This window comes from Amphiura filiformis, chromosome 11 (genome assembly GCF_039555335.1).
Source record: "Amphiura filiformis chromosome 11, Afil_fr2py, whole genome shotgun sequence".
NCBI classification, from domain to species: domain Eukaryota; kingdom Metazoa; phylum Echinodermata; class Ophiuroidea; order Amphilepidida; family Amphiuridae; genus Amphiura; species Amphiura filiformis.
The window spans coordinates 26,681,508-26,704,622 of NC_092638.1; the positions used below are offsets into that span (position 1 = coordinate 26,681,508).

Sequence of the window (23,115 nt, forward strand, 5' to 3'; positions counted from 1 at the left end):
TGCGTGCTAGATAGGTCAAACTATATATTTTCTGAAATCTTTCTGAATACGTTCATGATTAAGGCAAGTTTGCAGTTTGACCCCTGTACAAAGTTAGTTGACCTCTAGCAGAGTAATTGCCGGGTTACGCAAAATCTAACATCACTCTTTGTAAGGTCTCATGGTCTACTCAAGAGTAACATATGCGACATTTTAAACACACCGGATCAGCCTCAGGGAATAGACATGGTATTTTTGGTTTGGCAGAAGAGGCATTTTGAGCTGAAAATTATGTTTTGACCCCTGTGTAACCTTTGACCCAACGAGGGTTATGTGACATATGTGTTCATGGTTAGTCATTGTTGTGAGCAAGTATTATGGACAATTACAGTGGCTCGTATGTCTAGTCTCCAGTTGAGAGTAATGTCATGTTGTCACGCGGGATTCGGTTAGTGCGCGTGTTTCGAGTCTGTCACTGCAAAATTGAACATGGCGTTACTCTCAACTCGTGACGAGTCACTATAATGTTTATGCATGTTTGTAACTGGCGTCACTGTGCTATGATGTGCTATGATGTGGGAAAAAATATTATTGACATCAGGTGGTGTATGACATTCAGTCCCTAAATTCAGTAAATTTTCATCGTCAACCGTGTAATTGAATGGGATTATTTTGAAATTTTAAATCGCTTGAAATATCACAAACAAATAGGCCTATGTTGATAAATAATATAAATACAAGTTAAAACCGTTGGGGTTCGATAATGAACCCCACAAAACTAACCGAGTATATGGAAAATGCCATACGGCCGGGCGGTTTCACGAGTTGCCGGCGCGATCATGTCATCCGCCGCCTGATTGACATCTAGAAACATCGACAGTGACAGCATCTTGCGAATGGTAGTCAGCTTTGGCAAAAATCGCATTGCTCATTTCATAGCAAGTGTGTAGAAGAATTCAAATATCACATATGTGACCCCTCGGCACAACTGAGCCCTGAAGTCGCCAATCATCATTTTTGAGATATTCAACCAAAATATTCTGCTTGAAATTAGCTTTAAAATGATGTATATCATGTCTATAGTACTTGACATTTAAGTAGTGAAATTGTTTATTGTTAAGTTCGATGGAGCATATCTCAATAGTGGCACTGGCGACATCCGGGCTCAGTTGTGCCGAGGGGTCACATATATACTTTTGTAGGTCCTGTGGTTCTTGAGTTATGTTGTAGGAGGGCTGAAACACCTGCAACACTTACATAAACGTAAATAACTCATTAACAACGATAAATCAAGCAAGGTTTGAAAGTATTTGGTTTGTAGAATGAACTTTTGCAAAACATTAAAGTGTTATTTTTCAAAAATATATTGAGTTACATAATGAAAATCGATATTTTTTGGCTGCTTCGACCAACAGTACCTTGTCTACCATTAAAAAAAATATCAAATGAATGCGCTCGCATAGATCGAGAGCAAATTCAGATTGAAATATTTTCTGAAACTGACTTAAATTTTTTAACTTATATTTGTGTTTGATCTGAAAAGGTTTTATATTTTACATTATAATATGGATTTATTCTTACAGAAGGTGGCTTGTTGGACTCAATGGCGAGTGCTGTTGAGGATGCTGCTACCGTGCTTTTTTTATGCGTCTAAAAATACCAGGAAAGCAAGAACTGTAAATTGGGTAGGTTTATTTCATATCTTTATCAAAAAATGTGCGTTAAATAACAACTCAGGCTCTAATTTATAGAAACTTGTCAAGCAATATACAATGACGGAGTGTAAAAGAGTTAATAATGAGTCATTAATAATAATTTCCTGTTTTTTTACATAATAACAGAAGCCGAGAATGCATACCATTTAGAGAAGCGGATAATTGTGTTAATTTTTGAAAACGACTTTAAAGCCACAGGGTGGCTAGGCCTACTAGTAAGGCCACGGCTCTATTTCCGATTTGACACCGATGAAATGTTGGAAGAAAACTTTCCAGATCTGCTCAGAGCTCTTGGTGACTCTGGACGAGCTACTAGCGCAAGTATGTCCTTTACTTATTCATAGTGCACTTACGTCCACGGCGAATTCATAGTGACCTTTCCAGCCATAAACCCGCTTATTGAAGATTAAACCGATATATGCAGTACTAAACCATTATATAGTAATCTATTGTCCAATGCAAATTTATTACCACCTGATAATATTGATCCAATGAGCGACCGAATTGTCCGCTACGGACGACTAATCCAATCGATAATGACTCTATTGACATGTACCAGCGGAGCTCCACTGACCAAGTTTTGAGATATTTTACACTGGTTTGCAGCTGTTTGCTGCCATTTACTCATCAAGGCAGACCACCGTTATTATAAGGACTATGCCAATTATTTAAAGATTGACATGTAGAGAATAAGCCATAATTGATTGACAGAAAGTACTAAATTTGTACCTATGACGGTTTCATGACACCAATCTTCAAAATACGATCCAAAAATGGCTGCCCGGTGAAGTAAAATGTGCATTGGAATAACACGGCGAGTTTGGATAGATGATAGGATTTCTTTTTAATAAAAATGTATGTTCCCCGTTATTAAGACTTGTACCGGGTTGAAGATTCAGATATTTGCAAAAGAATAAGTAAGTGAAACATAGAGAAAGTACTAAAATCATAGCTTTTATACTTTTTGATATAATTATGATACTAACTAGTTCGTCCCCAATAGCTACAACACAGCGCTGCCAGTAGGGTTCAATTGCCTATTGTGAGTGCCCCTGTGTTGTGTGCATACATGTAGTTAACAACAACTGCATGATGTATTATATGTATTAGGACATTGAATTAGTTCATTCACACTTCCACGTCATAGCCATGATGGTATAGCGTTTATTCTTCTTTTAATAATTATTTTAAGGGCTTTTAACCCCAAGGTTTGCACAGTATTTTTTGTAGGACATGAGAGCACATCAGACATGTCGAATTGTATTCTGAATACGAGGAATGTCATTCTGATATCAAATAATTTAGAATTTCTGAAATTAGTGATACAATACAAATTTTATGGCAAATTATTAAAAAGTTATATTTGTTTTTATTTTTTATATTTAACAGTACTCGAAGTAAAATAAATCTAATGATATGTACTTACAGTGTATGTAGCTGGGAGGAAAAGCCGATCATCATTTGAAAATTTTGACATAAAATTTGTATTATATCGCGAATTTCAAAAAATCCAAATTATTTGATATTAGAAGGACATTCTTCGTAACCAGAATGTAATTCGATATGTCTAATGTGCTCTCATGTCCCACAAAATACTGTGCAAGCGTTGTTACCTGAGCCCTTAAATTAAAAGGCTGTATGTCTGTGCCACGATAATCATTTGTGTAATATTGATTTGCAACAAATATAAGCCCAGAGGAGAGTAAAATCATATACGTTAAATACTAGTATGCCGCTGCCGCTGAGCGTTTTTCTTGCACGCGCATTGTAGACAAACGGACATAAACACGGCTTGTCATTGACTGATACGGCATAGCAGTCTGAGAGTGGCATTACGGGGAAGCAACACATTTTCGATGTTCAATCCGGCTTGAAATGGGTGGGGGGGGGGGGGCAACCGGCCAAAATTGTTCAAAAGTGGCTGAAAAGAACAAAAAGTTGGTCATTTTGATGAAAGTTGGAGGGGGGCACGGGATTGACGCCCATGCAATCGAAGTTGAAGGGCAAGTAATTGATACCTTTATGGGGCATCTTGTCAATTTTATGCTTCTAAAAAGGCGTAGAAAAACAGTGCGGAAATGTTCAAACATCCTTAGATATTAATGGTTTCATAACGCGAAGCTTAAACACTAAAGGAACTTGGTTCATTTTACCTTATTACAATGGCTGGACCTCTCCGATTTACCGTTCCCGTCAAAGGATTCATTAGACGAGAGTCGACTTAAAGGCTCTGGTATGAAGTTCAACGTTTCGACAGTATTTTTTGTGGGACGTGAGAGCACATCAGACATATCGAATTGAATTCGGAATACGAGGAATTTCCTTCTGATATCAAATAATTTTGATTTTGTTTTTCAATTCGCGATATAATACAAATTTGATGACAAATTATTAAAATCTGATATTTTTTTTAATTATTGATATTTAACAGTCCTCGAAGTAACCTTTCTATTTTTAATGATATGTACTTAAAGTGTATGTAGCTGGGATTAAAAGCCGACGACCAATTGTAAATTTTGACCTTTCATATTGAAGATATACTTTTTCCCCCAAAGACCTACTTTTTTTGGTGTTTTATTTCTCGAGTTTCAAAAAATCTAAAATATTTAAGGTACAATTACCGAATAGGGTGCAACTTGCTAGACTTGAGTCCAGTCCTCGTTTACGGAGTTTAGGGATAGGGTGTACGGTTGGGGTAGGGCAGTCTTGTAATAAGACCAGTTGCACCCTATTCGGTAATCGCTCCAAAATATTATCCAAACGTTCATATCCCGCCCCTTAATGAAAGCGTGTATAAAACGGCAAACGTTTTCTTTTTGATATTTTTGCAGAAGCAAAATCCACGGTGCCCTTTGGCAGGCTTAAAGCCCTCCAGTGTTCTATCTGTTTAGACAGATTCAAAACACCAAAGTCATTGCCCTGCCTACACACCTTCTGTTCAGCGTGTCTTACTGGTGTCGCACCAAGAGGAACACGATCCATTGCCTGCCCCTTATGCCGCCAACAAGCTGTTGTTCCCGATCAAGATGCCACTAAGTTTCCAACTAACTTTCTTCTGCGGGAGTTAATTGAAGAAGAGTCAAAGAGAGAACAACTACTTCAGAAAGACAGTGGATTTACCTGCACCTGTTGTGACAACAAATCAGCAGTGCAAGGGAAATGTGACAACTGTAACCAATATCTGTGTGCGGATGGGGTGTATGCACACAAACGCTTATCCATCTTACGTGATCACAAAGTACTCGTGTTTGACACAGAGGTAAGTGTATTAATTTTTAAAAACGTTCTTCTGAAATCTAAGATATACCCAATGCATCGTGAATAAATATTACTAATATAAATAAAAACAAAACAAAGCCAAAACTAATATTGGTAGAAATAATGCAACATAAGTCTGTATAGCTCGGTGCTTTGTAAGGAAAACCATGTTAGGACTCATCCAGCTTGGTGATTCGGGTCGTTCATAGTTCATATAAGTAGGTTCTTTTCCAGATCCAAGAAAACTAATATTCACTCAGAAATATTTCAATTGCTGTCAGGAATTTTGATCACTCTTGTGTTTCTAGATGTTTGCAGAGACGGCAACAGGAAGTGTGGTGACGTTATCAAGACCAGTCAGTGTTGCCGTCTCTATAAACAACGAGTACTAGTTTTGTTCGATCTGAGAAAGAACCTTTCGTACTAAACAATGACAAATATGCGAAATCGACATTGATGAAGTTAGGAACGACATTGAATCATCTGATATGTACACTCATCCTGGAACCAATGTTAACGAACTTACAAACCAATACAACTCTAACCTTCGTGAGCTCATGCTCCAGTCACTGAAAGATCTGTCCATGTTAGACCAATGTGCCCTTGGTACTCTGACAGTCTTCGTAGTGCAAAGAGGCACAAAGGCCGTCTAGAGAGAAAGTTTCGGAAATCAAAACTTGACGTAGACAGGCAAATCTACATCGACGCCTGCAGGTCTTATAGATATGCGTTGAACGAAGCAAAACGTACTTACCATAAGTACAAAATACTGGAAGCAAATGCAAACAGATCTTTAGAATTGTCGACTCGCTCACCAACCCGAACAACGACCGCGTTCTTCCAACGTCCAAATATCCTGCTTACCTCGCAAATGAGTTCACTGACTACTTTGACAGTAAAATTCCAAAAATCCGTAAAAACCTGAACTCGAAATGCCACACCGAGCTTTCTGTTACTCTCTTGTCGTGGATTAATTTTGTTCCGGTCGTTTTGACGAGTATAAAAATGACGGAGAATAAAGTTTGTGAGCTGATCCAGTGAAAAGTTGTTAATTGGACCCTATATCTACCCCTCTCCGGAAGAAATGTGTGAACTCTCTTGTCCCTGCCACTACGAGGATTATAAATCTGTCCCTCACCTCTGGAGACTTACCACAGGGTTTCAAAGTTGCTAAAGTGACACCTCTAATCAAGAAACACTCGCTGGATAAAGACACCTACAAGAACTACAGGCCAGTCTCGCTGCTTTCTTTCCAAACCATTGGAAAGATGTGTCATGGCTCAGTTACAGGATTATTTGACCACCCACAAATTGTACGCACGCACACAATCTGCTAATCGTCCTAGCTTTTGAAGGTCAGGGGCATAGCAAGCGGGGACAGGGTGGACGAAGTCCATGGGCCCCAAGGGTTCAGGGGGCCCGAGCACAAAAGCGAAAATTAAATAAGGGCTGATAATGGAGAGCAGGGCCGGATTTACCATTGGGCCAGATGGGCCCGGTTCCAGGGCCCCCAACATTGCGCTATGCAATGCATCTTTATTTTACCCCAAATAACAGCATGTTTTTTCGCGCGCTTTCAAATAACAAAATTCATGTTGATCTGGGGCTAAAATAGTCTGAAATATTTTTCGCGTGCTTTGCGCGCAAATGCCCTAGTAACATCGGAACAAAATATGTTAGTCCCCCCTATAGGCCTATTTTATACGTAAACCAAAACTTAGCCACTGACTTGCTTGCACATGCCTTCCTTGGCAGGTGAGTTCGGGGCCTCAAAATTTTGAGACACCAAGGACATCTTCAAAGACCTTCCTCTAGTGGCCTACCTTCGGGACAAAAACCTGTCAGATATGTTGGTTCACTCGGCAGACCCTAAACCTACTTACCAACCAGGCACTACAATATGCGACAGACGTGTTTGCAAGACATGTTCTCACATTAACTACGCATCAATGGAACCACTGGGACCTTTAACATCAATGATTCCTTCAACTGCACTTCTAAGAATATAATATATACAGTCATGTGTTCCAAGTGCAACAAAGTATACAATGGAGAAACCAAACGTCGACTTGGGGATAGATTTGTAGAGCACCAGCGGTATGCTTCTAAAAACAACCCTGACACTCCCATCACTCGCCACTATAACGAGATTCCCCATATTCCGTCTGATCTTAGAGTCACTGGCCTTCTCCAAACCTCAGGTTCAGATCCAAATTTTGGCCTGGCCCAGGGCCCCATAAGGTAAAACGTAAACCCCTGGTTAAAAAGGCCCGTACTGCTCCTTATCCATGACCCCTGATGCTCTTGCTATGCCCCTGGGATTGTATATATGTGGTGTACACCAGGGATCGGTGTGCGGTACTCTGCTATTTACTCTCTATACTGCGCCGATCAGCATATCGAGTACGCGGACGACACTCAACTTTATGCATGTTTTGAACGGCATGAGAGAGACTCTGTTATCCATCGTCTGGAAGCCTGCATTAGTGACATCAAAGCATGGGCAGTGAAAACAGACTCCAGCACAATGACCATTTGCCTTATTTAGTTCGCGTTTTGTTGACTCCGAACCACTTCCACCGGATAAGATTTGTAATTCGTACATCCGTTCTAGACCGGAGGCTCGCAATCTAGGAGTCACCTTTGATAGCCATCTGAGACTTAAGACTCATGTAAGCAACATCTGTCGCAGTGGCTGGGCATTTATTCATATGCTTGGTAAAATCAGGAAATACCTCGAAAATAATTCCACTGAGCATTTAGTCCATGCTGCCATCACCTCCCGCGTAGACTGCTGCAACTCGCTCATTACAAGCTTGCCCGACATTGATCTGCAGAAACTCCAAAACACATATCACTCCCATCCTTGAGCGCCTCCATTGGCTACCAGTGTATTACCGAATCAAATACAAGGTTCTCCAGCACTCTGGAACGCTTGCCATTTGTAGAGATCAGGAATGCTGCTACAACTGATCAGTTCAAATGCCGTCTGAAATCATTCCTTTTCAGTGATTACTATGGTTGGTTGAACCATACTGACTTTGTTCTCATGCTAGTGCATTGTCATGACTTAATGATATGTTTTTACCATATTGTTGATTATGATATTGCTTTTTGTTGTTCTTGTATTCATATTATATCTGTTTTGTCTTTAGTAATTCCTGGAATTATGTGATCTCTGTAATGTATGTTATTTGTTTATTTTGCATTTATCATCTTGCCTGTACAGCCCTCAGTGGCTTGCTTGCGATGGGCGCTAATAATAGTCGGGAAAATATTATAAATCCCTCCTTTGTTATTTATTATTACTATTATTATTTCTTAACATACACATGCAATTTTGGCTAAACGTTTTGAAACAAAATAAATCTCCAAATATACCGAATCAAAACCGCGATTGTCAAATACCTGCTCAAATAAACTCGCTCTTTATAATATGACGATGATATTTAATATGAAGGACATCACGAATTCATGTTCTTCTCATTTTGGTTTTTCTTTGTCTATGATTAAGAAGTATATAACTGGACAGGTAAAATTGGAAGGGTATTTGAAGACGTTAGGGGTGTTTTCGCTTTTCCCGTTTCGTTTTATACTGATTCCAATTCAAAATTGTCATGCACTTTCATGGTCATTTTCTAAAATCTGTGAATTATCAAATTATAATGTTTATTATGATGCACAATAGAGGTACAAAAATACAGGGCTAGACTTTTGAGAAAATTTACATTATGCTACAATGATGCATGCTGCTGAACATCATTGTATTACGTACAAACAGACTACATGGCCAGCCAACAGAGAATGACTAGAACTAGCTCCAGAAGCCGAAGTACTAAACAGGAACGAACAATGGAGTTCAATCTGTGCTATGTCAACCATATGTTCATGAATATTCTGCTGCTGTAGTCGTATTGTCTTATTACAGTTACTCCAAATTAAAAGAATGTGGAAGGAATTGAGTACTTTAAATCTCATGCTTCAAACAATACAATTAGGAAATATCTCTTCATGTCGATAGCTAACAACTCGTCGTGCATCCGTTTGATTTAGGACATTGAACCAAGGTCAGTTACCAAGGCCATGCCCACAGGCAAGCCACAACTGGAACTAAAGACTTCCGTTTGGGCAATATTTGACGCACTCTACGACGAGGAGCACAGTACAAATCTTTTTGGATACTGGATGGGGGTAAGTACCAATAATCATGATAATATTCATACAATGACGAAATGTGTAGACCGTACATACATACCCCCACCCCCACATACACACCCCCACCCCCACGCTTATGCAAAAAAATTGATCTAAACGCGCACAACTACAATACCAACAACAAACAATAACCAGCCAGTGGAAAATTAGAAAAGTCAATGCAAATACAAAATGAAAATACTAAGAATTGTACAAGTGAGTTTTCAGCACTTTTTAAATTGTGTGAAAGAAGCTTCCTGTATGTTCCGTAACAAAGCTTGTGCCGTCATTCTAATGTGTACATATTCAAGTGTTATTATCTATTAAAAAATCTTGCAGAGGGAGTGCAGCCATTAAACATCATTGTATTAAACAACATTGCATCTGTCGATGCATGAAGATAATTATCCTATTATCAGAAGAACCAGTCCTTTCACTGAAAATTGGCTGTTTAGTGGCTGTTCCGTTTACTGCTGTGCCTCAGTTGAAGCAATTGCCTCGGAAATTGCTGCCGACTAAGCTGCCATCAATATTGCAGTTTTTTCCGAGATTTTCGTTTTTATCACAGATATATTTTTATTATATACTTTCATAGTCGTTTTCGGTACTGTTTTATGGCAAATACCCATTTTTGAAGGAATAAAAAAAATCCTCTATAAAATATCCTATATAATTTTATTCTCTCTATTGATTTTTACGACATCATCCTCATTTTGCTTAATACGCGGTCACAAATTATACATTCCAATTCAGAAGATAAAAAAAAGATAAAAAAGTTTTAAAATGTTACAAATCAGGAGAAGATTATCCAATATCCTTCATACACATGTAAAACTGCAATCGGAATATCATATTTGTTAACGGTCATGAATCGTGTTGATCAAATATAAAGTTCAAACAAACACGATTTCTAAAGAACGTTTTTATTCTTTTCACCTAAAAGCTGAAAGGAGAGAGTACTTGGCGTGAATCAATGGCCAGCCATTACTTGACCTGCCTTCAAGAAGGTGCGCTAAGTGAAGATGAAGTTGTTCCAAGATACATCAAAGTGGCGCATGTCTTGTGAGTATTACGTATTCGGATTTCGTGTTTATATACACGAATTAAATACTATGGCTATAAGGCAGGTCTATCCCATAGACCATACTTGGCATGTATGTTACTTTGGATGAAGCAAGTAAAATAAGCCCAGGGGCCACCTCAAGTTTTTCCTTAAATCCAAGATGGCGGCAAATCCCAAACTTTCATTAAAATCCGTAAAAACTCATGTTTATTGTTTACATCTTAGAATGTTATGTAACTATATAACATATTCAAACAACAAAAAATAGGTAATTCACTAAATGGACTCATTGACTGTTGACCCAACATGACCCAACTCAATATGACTACCTTTGACAAATATGATGAAATGACATAATGAGTGCATGTGTCGTTATGGTTATAGTATATCAACTACTAAAACTAAAGGGTGCTTGTATGTTCATGACCAATATGATCAAAATAATTCAAGAGGCCGCAACAAAAGAGTACTTTAGTCCCAGATGGCGACCAAATTCGCAATCGGGTCATTCTATGTTAATTTAAAACAGACTGAGAGTACACCCAATGTTGTTCTACCATTGGACATAGGTACCTTTTGTGTCCCCCAGGTGAGGTCATAAGAAAAAATCAAATTTCCATTTTTGTCAAATATATCGTGCCCTTATATTGAGCTCAATTTGCATGCGCGTATTTTTTTTTGGGGGAGGGGCTTTGGGGCGCCAGCCCCCGGGGTCATAGTAGGGGCGGCAAAAACGAAGGGGCGGCGGAAGAAGAAGTGGCCGCAAAAACAGGGGCGGCAAAAACAAAGGGGGCGGCAAAACGAATTAGCAAATCAAAAGGGCGCAAAAATTAAAAAGCATAAACAAATTTGGAAAAAGGTTGCTTTTAGGTCCTAGCGCCTAAAATCCTTTTTTTTTTTTTTTTTTTTTTTTGCTCTTCACTTTTTCAAACGACCGTGAAAAAAAATTGGGTCAACCTTTTCGGGCTGTTAAAGAAGGGGCGGCAAAATTGTTTCTTCTTCAGCCCCCGGGGTTGGGGCGGGCACGGTACGCCACTGATTTGGTCAATAACAGGCCACATTTCAAAGTAACCCTTTTAAAGGACAATATCTCAGAAACTAAATCAACTAATCTTCTTATTACATAGGGCTAATAACCAGCTGGTCATATATGAGCAAAAGAGAACAAAACCTTTACAATTTGTTTCAATTTCAATTTGTAATATATAGTTAGGCAGATAATGTAACACAGATCAAGTGAAATGTTCCCTACTGGCGAGAAATCACAAAGCCTCCCTACTGGCGAGAAATCACAAAGATTTGTACATTGGATACTATGCTGATTACAAAACCTACGGAAACAAATAATCTGACCAGTCGTTCTGCGGCAAAATGTCACGCCTTTTATACGAGGTAAAATTACAAAAGTGCTCAGACTGTGTCACAAACTACACCTATGTACCATTTTCAAGTTATAAGCAAAATTGTCAAAGGTCACGTTTTGACCTCTACAGGTGTCAAATTGGAAAAATTGCTCCGATTTTGATCAAAATGGTTTCAAATTACCTCCTTACAGGCCCAAATCACCTGCTACCGAGTTCACTCAACACCAAACGTACTGTTTATGATATCAAACAACTCATGATTATTTACAGTATGCCTGTCAATAACAATATAAGATCATACAAGAATTAAACTTAAAATTACTACACAGGTAATGCTGTGGTCACTAAGGGTGGTCTTAACACTGGAATTATGAAAACTTCATAATATAAAGAATATAAAAGTTTACGTTCTTAGAATGGCAAAGACCTGTGAGGTCAAATTTGGGCCAAAAATGCTCATTTTTGGAGACCCCTCCAAAAAACCTGTATTGTTTGCTAATTTTTAAAAACTAGATCAAAATATCTAGGACCCGTTTTTTATTTTTTTGACATTTTTTTTTGATATTTTGACGGACATTGCATCAAAAATGGTCAAAAAATTATCAAAAAAATCATAAAAAGCCTGATTTTCGCCCAAATTTGAAATATTTTTGGTGAAGTTGTTCATAATTGAAAAGATGAAAAAATATTTTAAAAATTAATTAAAAAAACCCAATTTGGGCTAAAAAAACCCCGTTTTTTTTGGGAATTTCTCCAAAAAAGCATTTTTGACCTCGCAGATGAATTCACAAAGTCTTTGCCATTCTAAATATATATACTTTTATGTACGAAAAGTAGCCACCAAATCCTTATTATCGGTCACACGCCAGTGAGTTTTCAGCTATAGGAGGACAAGATGTTGATTAAGTTATCAACTAGAGAATTTTGACCACAGACCTCACACTTTTTAATCTAGCGGAATTTTTGAAACTGTATACTTAATTTTGATACACCCGAGATGGTTACTGTAATAGCGCCACCACTTAATTTTCCAGAAACTTCTATAACTAAATATGAATAACTTTTTCACTTTACTAGTGTCTGATGACAAAATACATAACTTTTAATATAAATTATGTAATATTTTGGGGCACATAGCATTAGAAACTCGATTTCTCGATGGCGTTCAGCGATGTGATGTAGGCTATACCTTTTGGTGGATTTGCGAATGCATGGTATGTGTTTGCAACTTACTGGGTGGAAAAATGCTTTCTCCGCTATCATGAGTGTCAATTCCACAAAGTTGCTCTGTAAATGAATATTTATATATTTTATATGATCAAAAATCACACACGACTGAATTAATAATATTCGCTTGTGTCTAATAGTCATATAACGCACGTCTACATTTGTTTGCAGCAAGCAAGCAGGCCAGTACAGCAGAGCTCTAAATTTAGTTCAGAAGATACTCAAGGGTGAGAAAGAAAAGGGTCGTATAGAGCCTGAGACTTTGGCAAACCTGTACTACCTCGGTGCTGAGATATACAGGGAGGTAAGATTACTTTTTTGCTGTTGTATTAAGGGCTCTGGTATGAACGTTTTGACAGTATTTTGGAGACATGAGAGCACATCAGACATATCGAATTGAATTCTGAATACGAATAATGTCCTTCTGATATCAAATAATTGATTTTTTTTTAAATTCGCGATATAATACAAATTGTATGACAAATTAGTAAAATTTGATATTTTTTTAATTTTGATATTTGAAAGTCCTCGAAGTACTAATGATATGTAGTCAGGGGCTGTGCAATATTTATGAGGCCCCGGGGGGGGGGGTAAAATTTCCAAACGGCTCGCCAAAAATCGATTGCCCCCCTTCTCGGCCCGCCAAAATCGCTTGCCCCCTCTCGGCCTGCCAAAAATCTTCCACCCCCTTGTACATGCCAAATTTTTGGGATCTCAATTTACAAACCTAAAATGGTTTATATACATGTTGCGAGCGCAGCGAGCAGGAAAATTTGCATATTAAATCGTTTCCGTACGGTTTTCCTAAGCCTTTTTAGAGCGTTTTATTTAAAAGGCGCCCCACAAATGTTTGCCAAAAATCCCCCCCAATTTTACCCTTCCCCCAGGGCTCATAATTATTGCACAGCCCCTTAAAGTGTATGCAGCTGGGATGAAAAGCCGACGATCAATTGACATTTTTGACACACATAGTTTGTTTTGTTTTGGGGAACAAATCCAAAGGTACGACTTCATAAGAGTCGTGTCCCTTGATGCCAGGTCATGGCTTATGCCAGCCATGTCTTTATGAAATTAAGGCCGGATTTGAGTCATGTCTATGACAAGATACGATTTTCATGAAGTCATACCTTCATGTAAGGCGTAGCTTGCCATAGACGTGACTCATGTCTTGAGATGCCATGGTCATGTATTAGGAGGAGCCCTATTTAACGTTAGCTCTGGACATTATTAAGGCCATGGCTTTATGAAAGACACGATCTTTAGATAATCTTACCACAAGGTTGAGAAACGACGAAAATAAAAGGTGTGTATAGCAGACAGCCATTCAATGGAAAAATATAAATTCTAGGCTATGGCGTCAACGTCATGACTAACCACAAGACACATACAACGGCATAAGACGCTAAGACCAAATTAGGAAATGTCTACTAAAAGACATGTACACTCATAGAAATGACTTGTTCGCCTTGTTGGCGCAATTCAAAAGTTTGGACAACTCAAAAATAGTGTAAAAGTTGCCAAAACAAAATTCATTTTAGTTATCCGAACTTAAAAAATACTGAAAAAAGCTCAAAAAGTTCCGTCAACTAATCAACTTTGTTGCCATTACTTAAAAGTTGATGTAAGTCGTTGCGTCAACTTTTTAAGTAATGCCAACTTCTGAATTCAAGTTCAGGGAACTTAGAAAAATAAACAAGGTTCAAAGAACCAATTAGTAAGTTGTAAGTTGATGTAACTCGTTCATATTAAGTTACTGGTACTTATTGTTTTGAGTTATTCCAATTTGGTACTTTGTTACTTAATTCACGTAATTGGATCATTTTCTGCACAATTAGCAGTATTCAAATATTTATTTTTGTAATCAGTGCAAAATTTTGTATACTATAGCACACCTCTAGAAAATTATGCTAACCTAGTTTCATTTTCTGAGTTGTAACAACTCAATAAGGTAAGTGCAAATGAGTGCGACCAACATAATGTCATTTCATTTCATTTTATTTGCCAGATAAAAAAACATTAAACATACAGTAAAACACATACAATGATTGCACAATATTAAAAGTATATAACATTTTCAATTGACCAGCAATTAACATGAGTTATTTTCATATAGGAGATATTAAAAGGCAAGACTCCCGTCCATGATGAGGAATCCATGACTCCCTCGGTGTGCAAAAACAGGAGAACAAGACACAGAGCCTCTGGCAGGGATAGCCAAGAGTAACAAAAGTCACTTTCAAAGTGGCTAAACCTAAAAACTCTGCAAAAACAACACAGCAAAACAGAGATCACACCGAAGGAGACAGGATTTCTCCCCATGAACAAGAGTGGGGTAAATAAATAAACTAAACATATTACATAAGAAACACTCTATAAAAATCAATTCCAGCTGAGATTTTTGAAGTGCTCTTTGGAATTTGTTAAAAACCCATTTAAACTGAAAAGAAGTTGATTACGGAGATCTTGGGAAGTTGATCAAAAAAAGCAGGAAATCTGTTGAAAACAGTGAATTTAAAACAATCTGTGCGAGCATAGGTGTGACTAAATTTTAAATTCTCGTTGTGGCGGGGATTCACTGAGATAAACTTAAAGGGATTGATATCATACCTCCCATACAAACATTTTGAAACAAAAGACAAAGCAAGGTAAATATATCTGTTACGCATAGAAGATAAACCAAGCATTTCTAATCTGAAATTGTAACTAAGCTCCCCCCGGGGAGCAGGAACACAAACACGAGCCAGAAGTTTTGAGTTTTTTCAAGTGATTTTAAATAACCAGTTTGGTAAGGGAGCCACCCTGGTATTCCGTATTCCAAGATGGGTCTACATAAGGTGGAAAATAATCTGACGAGAATATCTGGATCGTTACAGTTGAAGTAACATACTTGACATGATCACCCCATTTCATATTAGAGGAAATTAAAACACCAAGGTATTTATAACTTTGGACTACATCAATAGGCTTATTAAGAATGACATACGATGGGACCTGTCGACCAGCAACATTTCTCATGGATAACCTCATGACATTACATTTGTCTGGGTTTAAGGCCATCTTATTAATATTGCACCAGCTAACAATTTCATTTAAATCATTTTGAATGATATTGACGTCATCTTCCGAGTATAGAGGCCTATAAAGTAGCGTGTCATCTGCATATTGTGGAAGAGGAGACTGAACAAAATTTGGAAGATCTAAAACAAAAAGATTAAACAAAAGAGGACCCAGCACAGACCCTTGTGGGACCCCTGATTTAACAGGGACCCACTCAGAGGATGCCCCTCTGAACTGAACACACTGGTAACGATTTAAAAGAAAGGAGGCGATCCAGTGCCAAAGCGGACCACAAATACCATACAGATGAAGCTTCCTTAAAAGAATAGAATGACTGACCTTGTCAAAGGCCTTACTCCAGTCAAGAAAGATGACGTCAACATCAGGTGGTGATCGCTTATCAAGAATTTGTGACCAGTGATGGCAAACCGTAGTCAGGAGAGTGGTACAAGAGCGACCGGATATAAAGCCGTGTTGTTTAGGAGAGATGAGCCCGCTCGTGTACATATACTCAACAACATTCCTTGTAACAACCCTTTCCAACAGCTTGCCAACCACGGAGCACAAAGATATCGGTCTATAGTTTTCAATGCTACTAATGTTACCAGATTTGTGTATTGGGACAACATTTGCTCTTTTCCAGTCATCAGGGATTTTACACTCACAGAGGGAAATATTAAAAAGCAATGAAAGAGGAAATGCAACCTGGGCTGCAGTATGCTTAAGCATGGTGGATGTTATACCATAAGGCCCGGGTGCTTTGCCATTTTTTAAAGACCGGATAAGTTTAAAAATCTCATGTGAATTAGTGGAAACATTGGTAAAAAAAAAAAAGAACCTTGATGACCCTCACACCAAGTATCCAAAAGGTCAGGGTCATCTGAAGTAGTGAAATTTGAGGCAAAAAAATCATTGAACGCATTTGCAATGACAGTAGCATCAGTAATACAAGAATCATTTACTTTAAAAGATGTCGCACTGGGTTTAGCCTTTGAGGCACGAACAAAAGACCAAAACTTTTTGCCATGACCAGAATTATCAGAAGCTATATCAACAACATAGGAGTTATACTCTTTTTTAAGGAGAGTTTTCATACGATTTTCTACACTTCTTATATTTGTTCCATTTTTCAATGTTGTCAGGAGATTTCCTACTGGCTTATATAGGCGCTGTTTCCTTCTGGCAAGTTTTAAAATTTCATCTGTAACCCAGGGTTTCTTAACTCGTCTTCTAGATTTTTTGCTGGGGATAAACTTATGAATGCACTCAAGATATCTATCTTTAAAAATGCACCAGGCATCATCAATACTCTTATCGTGGAGCAGCTCATGCCAGTTGGTAGAATCAAGCTCACCACAGAGACCAGTGAAATCTGCCCTTGAATACAGAAGAAAAGTGCCAGGAGGAATTGTTTGCTTAGGCGCACACAAATTTAATTTAAAAGCAATACCAGCGTGGTCACTACCACCCATCCCTTGGTGAGGGTAAACTTCATTCATGGAACTTGTGTTGTTTGTATACAAATGATCAATAAGTGTTCCATCAAGACTCATCAGAATATCTGCGAGTTACAAAAGTGACATATTTAAAATGTCAAGTGTTTCAATAAGTGAATTATACAGTCTTGTGTCACCATCACAAAAAGTTTTGGATGACGGTTGGTAATGAGGTGCATTTACATTAAAGTCTTAACGAGAATTATAGTAACATAAGAATTTATTTTTGTTAAGATGAGTTCTAAACATTCATTCAGGTGAGCAAAGAAAGAACTGTCTGGTTTCTTGGGGCAATACAGGCTACCATACAAAACTTTGCCTTTCTTCGTAGAAAATTCAACCCATATGATACTAATATTATTATTTTCAAATTGCGGAACTCTTATAGGGTTTAAAAAGTCTTTTACTCCAATCATGACACCTCCGCCATGGCGATTGCGATCACGTCGGAAAAGTATGTAAGAGGGGTCCACTATTTCGGCGTCAGCTATGTTCTCGCCTAAAAAGTTTCATTTACGGCCACAACATGAGGATTTTCGAAATCCAAAAGAGCGTGAAACTCTTGCAGTTTGCTTACTATGCTGCGAGCATTAAAGAATATTGAAAAAATGTTGTTTGAATATGCAGATATGATATCGAGTCAGCGTTACTCAAAATTGTACGTGTTGGCATTACTCGGAAAGTTGACGCAACGACTTACATCAACTTACTGAGTAATGCCAACGAACAATTTCTATGAGTGTATCCATGCCTAAATGGTTTTGTTTAAACTAGACACGACTCATTTGGTTCACAACTTATAAGTTCCCCTCTACATACTTTTTAAAATAAATCGAACATGTAAAAAGGTATATGTATTAGCCCTATTTGTTTTACAGATATAGTCCAAATTATAGCGTCATACGCAGGCACGTAGCCAGGATTTTTTTTTTTTGTGGGGTGCTGATTTTGAAAAAGTGGATTTTTTTCAAGGGGGGGCAATTCTGTGAAAAGTGGACTTTCTTCCCCAAATTCAAACCTTTTTTGACCAAAAAGTTTTAAAACTCATTTTTTTTGATCGCTACGCTCGCAAATCCTTAATTTTGTGGACTTTTTATAAACTTTTGCAAATGGGGGGTGGTGGCGTCACCCCCGCACCCCCCTGGTCATTGCGTCATTGCGTTAAGTCACAATGGTTAACCATGTAAAAAGATTGTTTTAAACGGTGTTAAAAGTTGCACCTGAATTGGAGTCAATTCACAAACAACGCAGAAGGCCAGGCCTATCCATGTGTTTGTTAAAGAAAACCTGACGGCTATGGACTCAGGTGCAACTTTTAAAACGGCCTCTTTTCTTACACAATTAACCCTTGTGACTGAATGCAATGATGTGTGATGCTATAAATTGGTCCACATGTGTAAAACAAATAGGGCTATACATAGCTTTTTACATTTTTACAATTCGTAAAATATTTGTCGACTTAGTTTAAAAGGTATTACGGGGGAACGTATAAGTTGTGGTCATGGACCCTATATTCGAGGCCTACATGAAGTCTGGACTAACCTCAAGACAGTTATACCCGTGAAGACGCTAAATTAAGACATAATTGCTAAAAGACATGTCTCTTGGCAAGACACAATATTTGCAGTGTAACCTTAATAATCAAATCTAATCAATAAGTTTTAAAATTTAATTACACTTTTGTTTGTTCACTTGAATTTCCATTGAATTTGTTAGAAATTGATTAGTACTAGTAGATAGCCAGTAAGGTACGAACTTATAATTATCTTAAAATTAGACCCACGTTTTAATCATAGTAAATAATCCCATCTTCGTATTAAATCAGGACTGTACCAAAATATATATTCCTTATAAGAAACCAATACTCCCCATCTATTAATAGCCAGTAAAGGTACCAAAAGGTAAAATTTTAAATAACCAGTTTGGTAAGGGAGCCACCCTGGTATTCCGTATTCCAAGATGGGTCTACATAAGGTGGAAAATAATCTGACGAGAATATCTGGATCGTTACAGTTGAAGTAACATACTTGACATGATCACCCCATTTCATATTAGAGGAAATTAAAACACCAAGGTATTTATAACTTTGGACTACATCAATAGGCTTATTAAGAATGACATACGATGGGACCTGTCGACCAGCAACATTTCTCATGGATAACCTCATGACATTACATTTGTCTGGGTTTAAGGCCATCTTATTAATATTGCACCAGCTAACAATTTCATTTAAATCATTTTGAATGATATTGACGTCATCTTCCGAGTATAGAGGCCTATAAAGTAGCGTGTCATCTGCATATTGTGGAAGAGGAGACTGAACAAAATTTGGAAGATCTAAAACAAAAAAGATTAAACAAAAGAGGACCCAGCACAGACCCTTGTGGGACCCCTGATTTAACAGGGACCCACTCAGAGGATGCCCCTCTGAACTGAACACACTGGTAACGATTTAAAAGAAAGGAGGCGATCCAGTGCCAAAGCGGACCACAAATACCATACAGATGAAGCTTCCTTAAAAGAATAGAATGACTGACCTTGTCAAAGGCCTTACTCCAGTCAAGAAAGATGACGTCAACATCAGGTGGTGATCGCTTATCAAGAATTTGTGACCAGTGATGGCAAACCGTAGTCAGGAGAGTGGTACAAGAGCGACCGGATATAAAGCCGTGTTGTTGAGGAGAGATGAGCCCGCTCGTGTACATATACTCAACAACATTCCTTGTAACAACCCTTTCCAACAGCTTGCCAACCACGGAGCACAAAGATATCGGTCTATAGTTTTCAATGCTACTAATGTTACCAGATCTGTGTATTGGGACAACATTTGCTCTTTTCCAGTCATCAGGATTTTACACTCACAGAGGGAAATATTAAAAAGCAATGAAAGAGGAAATGCAACCTGGGCTGCAGTATGCTTAAGCATGGTGGATGTTATACCATAAGGCCCGGGTGCTTTGCCATTTTTTAAAGACCGGATAAGTTTAAAAATCTCATGTGAATTAGTGGAAACATTGGTAAAAAAAAAAGAACCTTGATGACCCTCACACCAAGTATCCAAAAGGTCAGGGTCATCTGAAGTAGTGAAATTTGAGGCAAAAAATCATTGAACGCATTTGCAATGACAGTAGCATCAGTAATACAAGAATCATTTACTTTAAAAGATGTCGCACTGGGATTGGCCTTTGATCCACGAACAAAAGACCAAAACTTTTTGCCATGACCAGAATTATCAGAAGCTATATCAACAACATAGGAGTTATACTCTTTTTAAGGAGAGTTTTCATACGATTTTCTACACTTCTTATATTTGTTCCATTTTTCAATGTTGTCAGGAGATTTCCTACTGGCTTATATAGGCGCTGTTTCCTTCTGGCAAGTTTTAAAATTTCATCTGTAACCCAGGGTTTCTTAACTCGTCTTCTAGATTTTTTGCTGGGGATAAACTTATGAATGCACTCAAGATATCTATCTTTAAAAATGCACCAGGCATCATCGATACTCTTATCGTGGAGCAGCTCATGCCAGTTGGTAGAATCAAGCTCACCACAGAGACCAGTGAAATCTGCCCTTGAATACAGAAGAAAAGTGCCAGGAGGAATTGTTTGCTTAGGCGCACACAAATTTAATTTAAAAGCAATACCAGCGTGGTCACTACCACCCATCCCTTGGTGAGGGTAAACTTCATTCATGGAACTTGTGTTGTTTGTATACAAATGATCAATAAGTGTTCCATCAAGACTCATCAGAATATCTGCGAGTTACAAAAGTGACATATTTAAAATGTCAAGTGTTTCAATAAGTGAATTATACAGTCTTGTGTCACCATCACAAAAAGTTTTGGATGACGGTTGGTAATGAGGTGCATTTACATTAAAGTCTTAACGAGAATTATAGTAACATAAGAATTTATTTTTGTTAAGATGAGTTCTAAACATTCATTCAGGTGAGCAAAGAAAGAACTGTCTGGTTTCTTGGGGCAATACAGGCTACCATACAAAACTTTGCCTTTCTTCGTAGAAAATTCAACCCATATGATACTAATATTATTATTTTCAAATTGCGGAACTCTTATAGGGTTTAAAAGTCTTTTACTCCAATCATGACACCTACGCCATGGCGATTGCGATCACGTCGGAAAAGTATGTAAGAGGGTTAGTCCACTATTTCGGCGTCAGCTATGTTCTCGCCTAAAAAGTTTCATTTACGGCCACAACATGAGGATTTTCGAAATCCAAAAGAGCGTGAAACTCTTGCAGTTTGCTTACTATGCTGCGAGCATTAAAGAATATTGAAAAAATGTTGTTTGAATATGCAGATATGATATCGAGTCAGCGTTACTCAAAATTGTACGTGTTGGCATTACTCGGAAAGTTGACGCAACGACTTACATCAACTTACTGAGTAATGCCAACGAACAATTTCTATGAGTGTATCCATGCCTAAATGGTTTTGTTGAAACTAGACACGACTCATTTGGTTCACAACTTATAAGTTCCCCTCTACATACTTTTTAAAATAAATCGAACATGTAAAAAGGTATATGTATTAGCCCTATTTGTTTTACAGATATAGTCCAAATTATAGCGTCATACGCAGGCACGTAGCCAGGATTTTTTTTTTTGTGGGGGGGGGTGCTGATTTTGAAAAAGTGGATTTTTTTCCAAGGGGGGGGGGGCAATTCTGTGAAAAGTGGACTTTCTTCCCCAAATTCAAACCTTTTTTGACCAAAAAAGCTTAAAAATCATTTTTTTTGATCGCTACGCTCGCAAATCCTTAATTTTGTGGACTTTTTATAAACTTTTGCAAATGGGGGGGGGGGGGGGGGGTGGCGTCCCCCCCGCACCCCCCTGGTCATTGCGTCATTGCGTTAAGTCACAATGGTTAACCATGTAAAAAGATTGTTTTAAACGGTGTTAAAAGTTGCACCTGAATTGGAGTCAATTCACAAACAACGCAGAAGGCCAGGCCTATCCATGTGTTTGTTAAAGAAAACCTGACGGCTATGGACTCAGGTGCAACTTTTAAAACGGCCTCTTTTCTTACACAATTAACCCTTGTGACTGAATGCAATGATGTGTGATGCTATAAATTGGTCCACATGTGTAAAACAAATAGGGCTATACATAGCTTTTTACATTTTTACAATTCGTAAAATATTTGTCGACTTAGTTTAAAAGGTATTACGGGGGAACGTATAAGTTGTGGTCATGGACCCTATATTCGAGGCCTACATGAAGTCTGGACTAACCTCAAGACAGTTATACCCGTGAAGACGCTAAATTAAGACATAATTGCTAAAAGACATGTCTCTTGGCAAGACACAATATTTGCAGTGTAACCTTAATAATCAAATCTAATCAATAAGTTTTAAAATTTAATTACACTTTTGTTTGTTCACTTGAATTTCCATTGAATTTGTTAGAAATTGATTAGTACTAGTAGATAGCCAGTAAGGTACGAACTTATAATTATCTTAAAATTAGACCCACGTTTTAATCATAGTAAATAATCCCATCTTCGTATTAAATCAGGACTGTACCAAAATATATATTCCTTATAAGAAACCAATACTCCCCATCTATTAATAGCCAGTAAAGGTACCAAAAGGTAATTCATTGACCAAATTTGTAAAGATATAAGACCCAGGCCAAAATCACCTGCTGGCGAATTCACTTTAACACCAAACACACGAAAACACTTTTTGTGATATCAAACAGCTTATGATTATTTATAAATTAGTGCGGTATGGCTGTTAATCA

The 23,115-nt window shown here is 37.9% G+C and overlaps 1 protein-coding gene and 1 long non-coding RNA gene across 2 annotated transcripts in view; both read left to right on the forward strand.

Annotated features, from left to right (window-relative positions):
* The window catches only part of LOC140163971 (uncharacterized), a 76,023-nt gene extending 74,401 nt beyond the window's left edge, over window positions 1-1,622 (forward strand). Inside the window, exon 4 of the long non-coding RNA XR_011860448.1 lies at window positions 1,563-1,622. This is a non-coding gene — a long non-coding RNA (uncharacterized lncRNA). The remainder of the gene's footprint in view (window positions 1-1,562) is intronic.
* Window positions 1,623-1,637: 15 nt separating this feature from the next.
* The window catches only part of LOC140163600 (uncharacterized), a 39,507-nt gene continuing 18,029 nt past the window's right edge, over window positions 1,638-23,115 (forward strand). Inside the window, exons 1-6 of the mRNA XM_072186915.1 lie at window positions 1,638-1,664; window positions 1,821-2,015; window positions 4,526-4,953; window positions 9,006-9,143; window positions 10,090-10,208; window positions 12,972-13,104. Coding sequence (XP_072043016.1) covers window positions 1,949-2,015; window positions 4,526-4,953; window positions 9,006-9,143; window positions 10,090-10,208; window positions 12,972-13,104 — 885 coding nt within the window. The 5' untranslated portion in view covers window positions 1,638-1,664; window positions 1,821-1,948. The remainder of the gene's footprint in view (window positions 1,665-1,820; window positions 2,016-4,525; window positions 4,954-9,005; window positions 9,144-10,089; window positions 10,209-12,971; window positions 13,105-23,115) is intronic.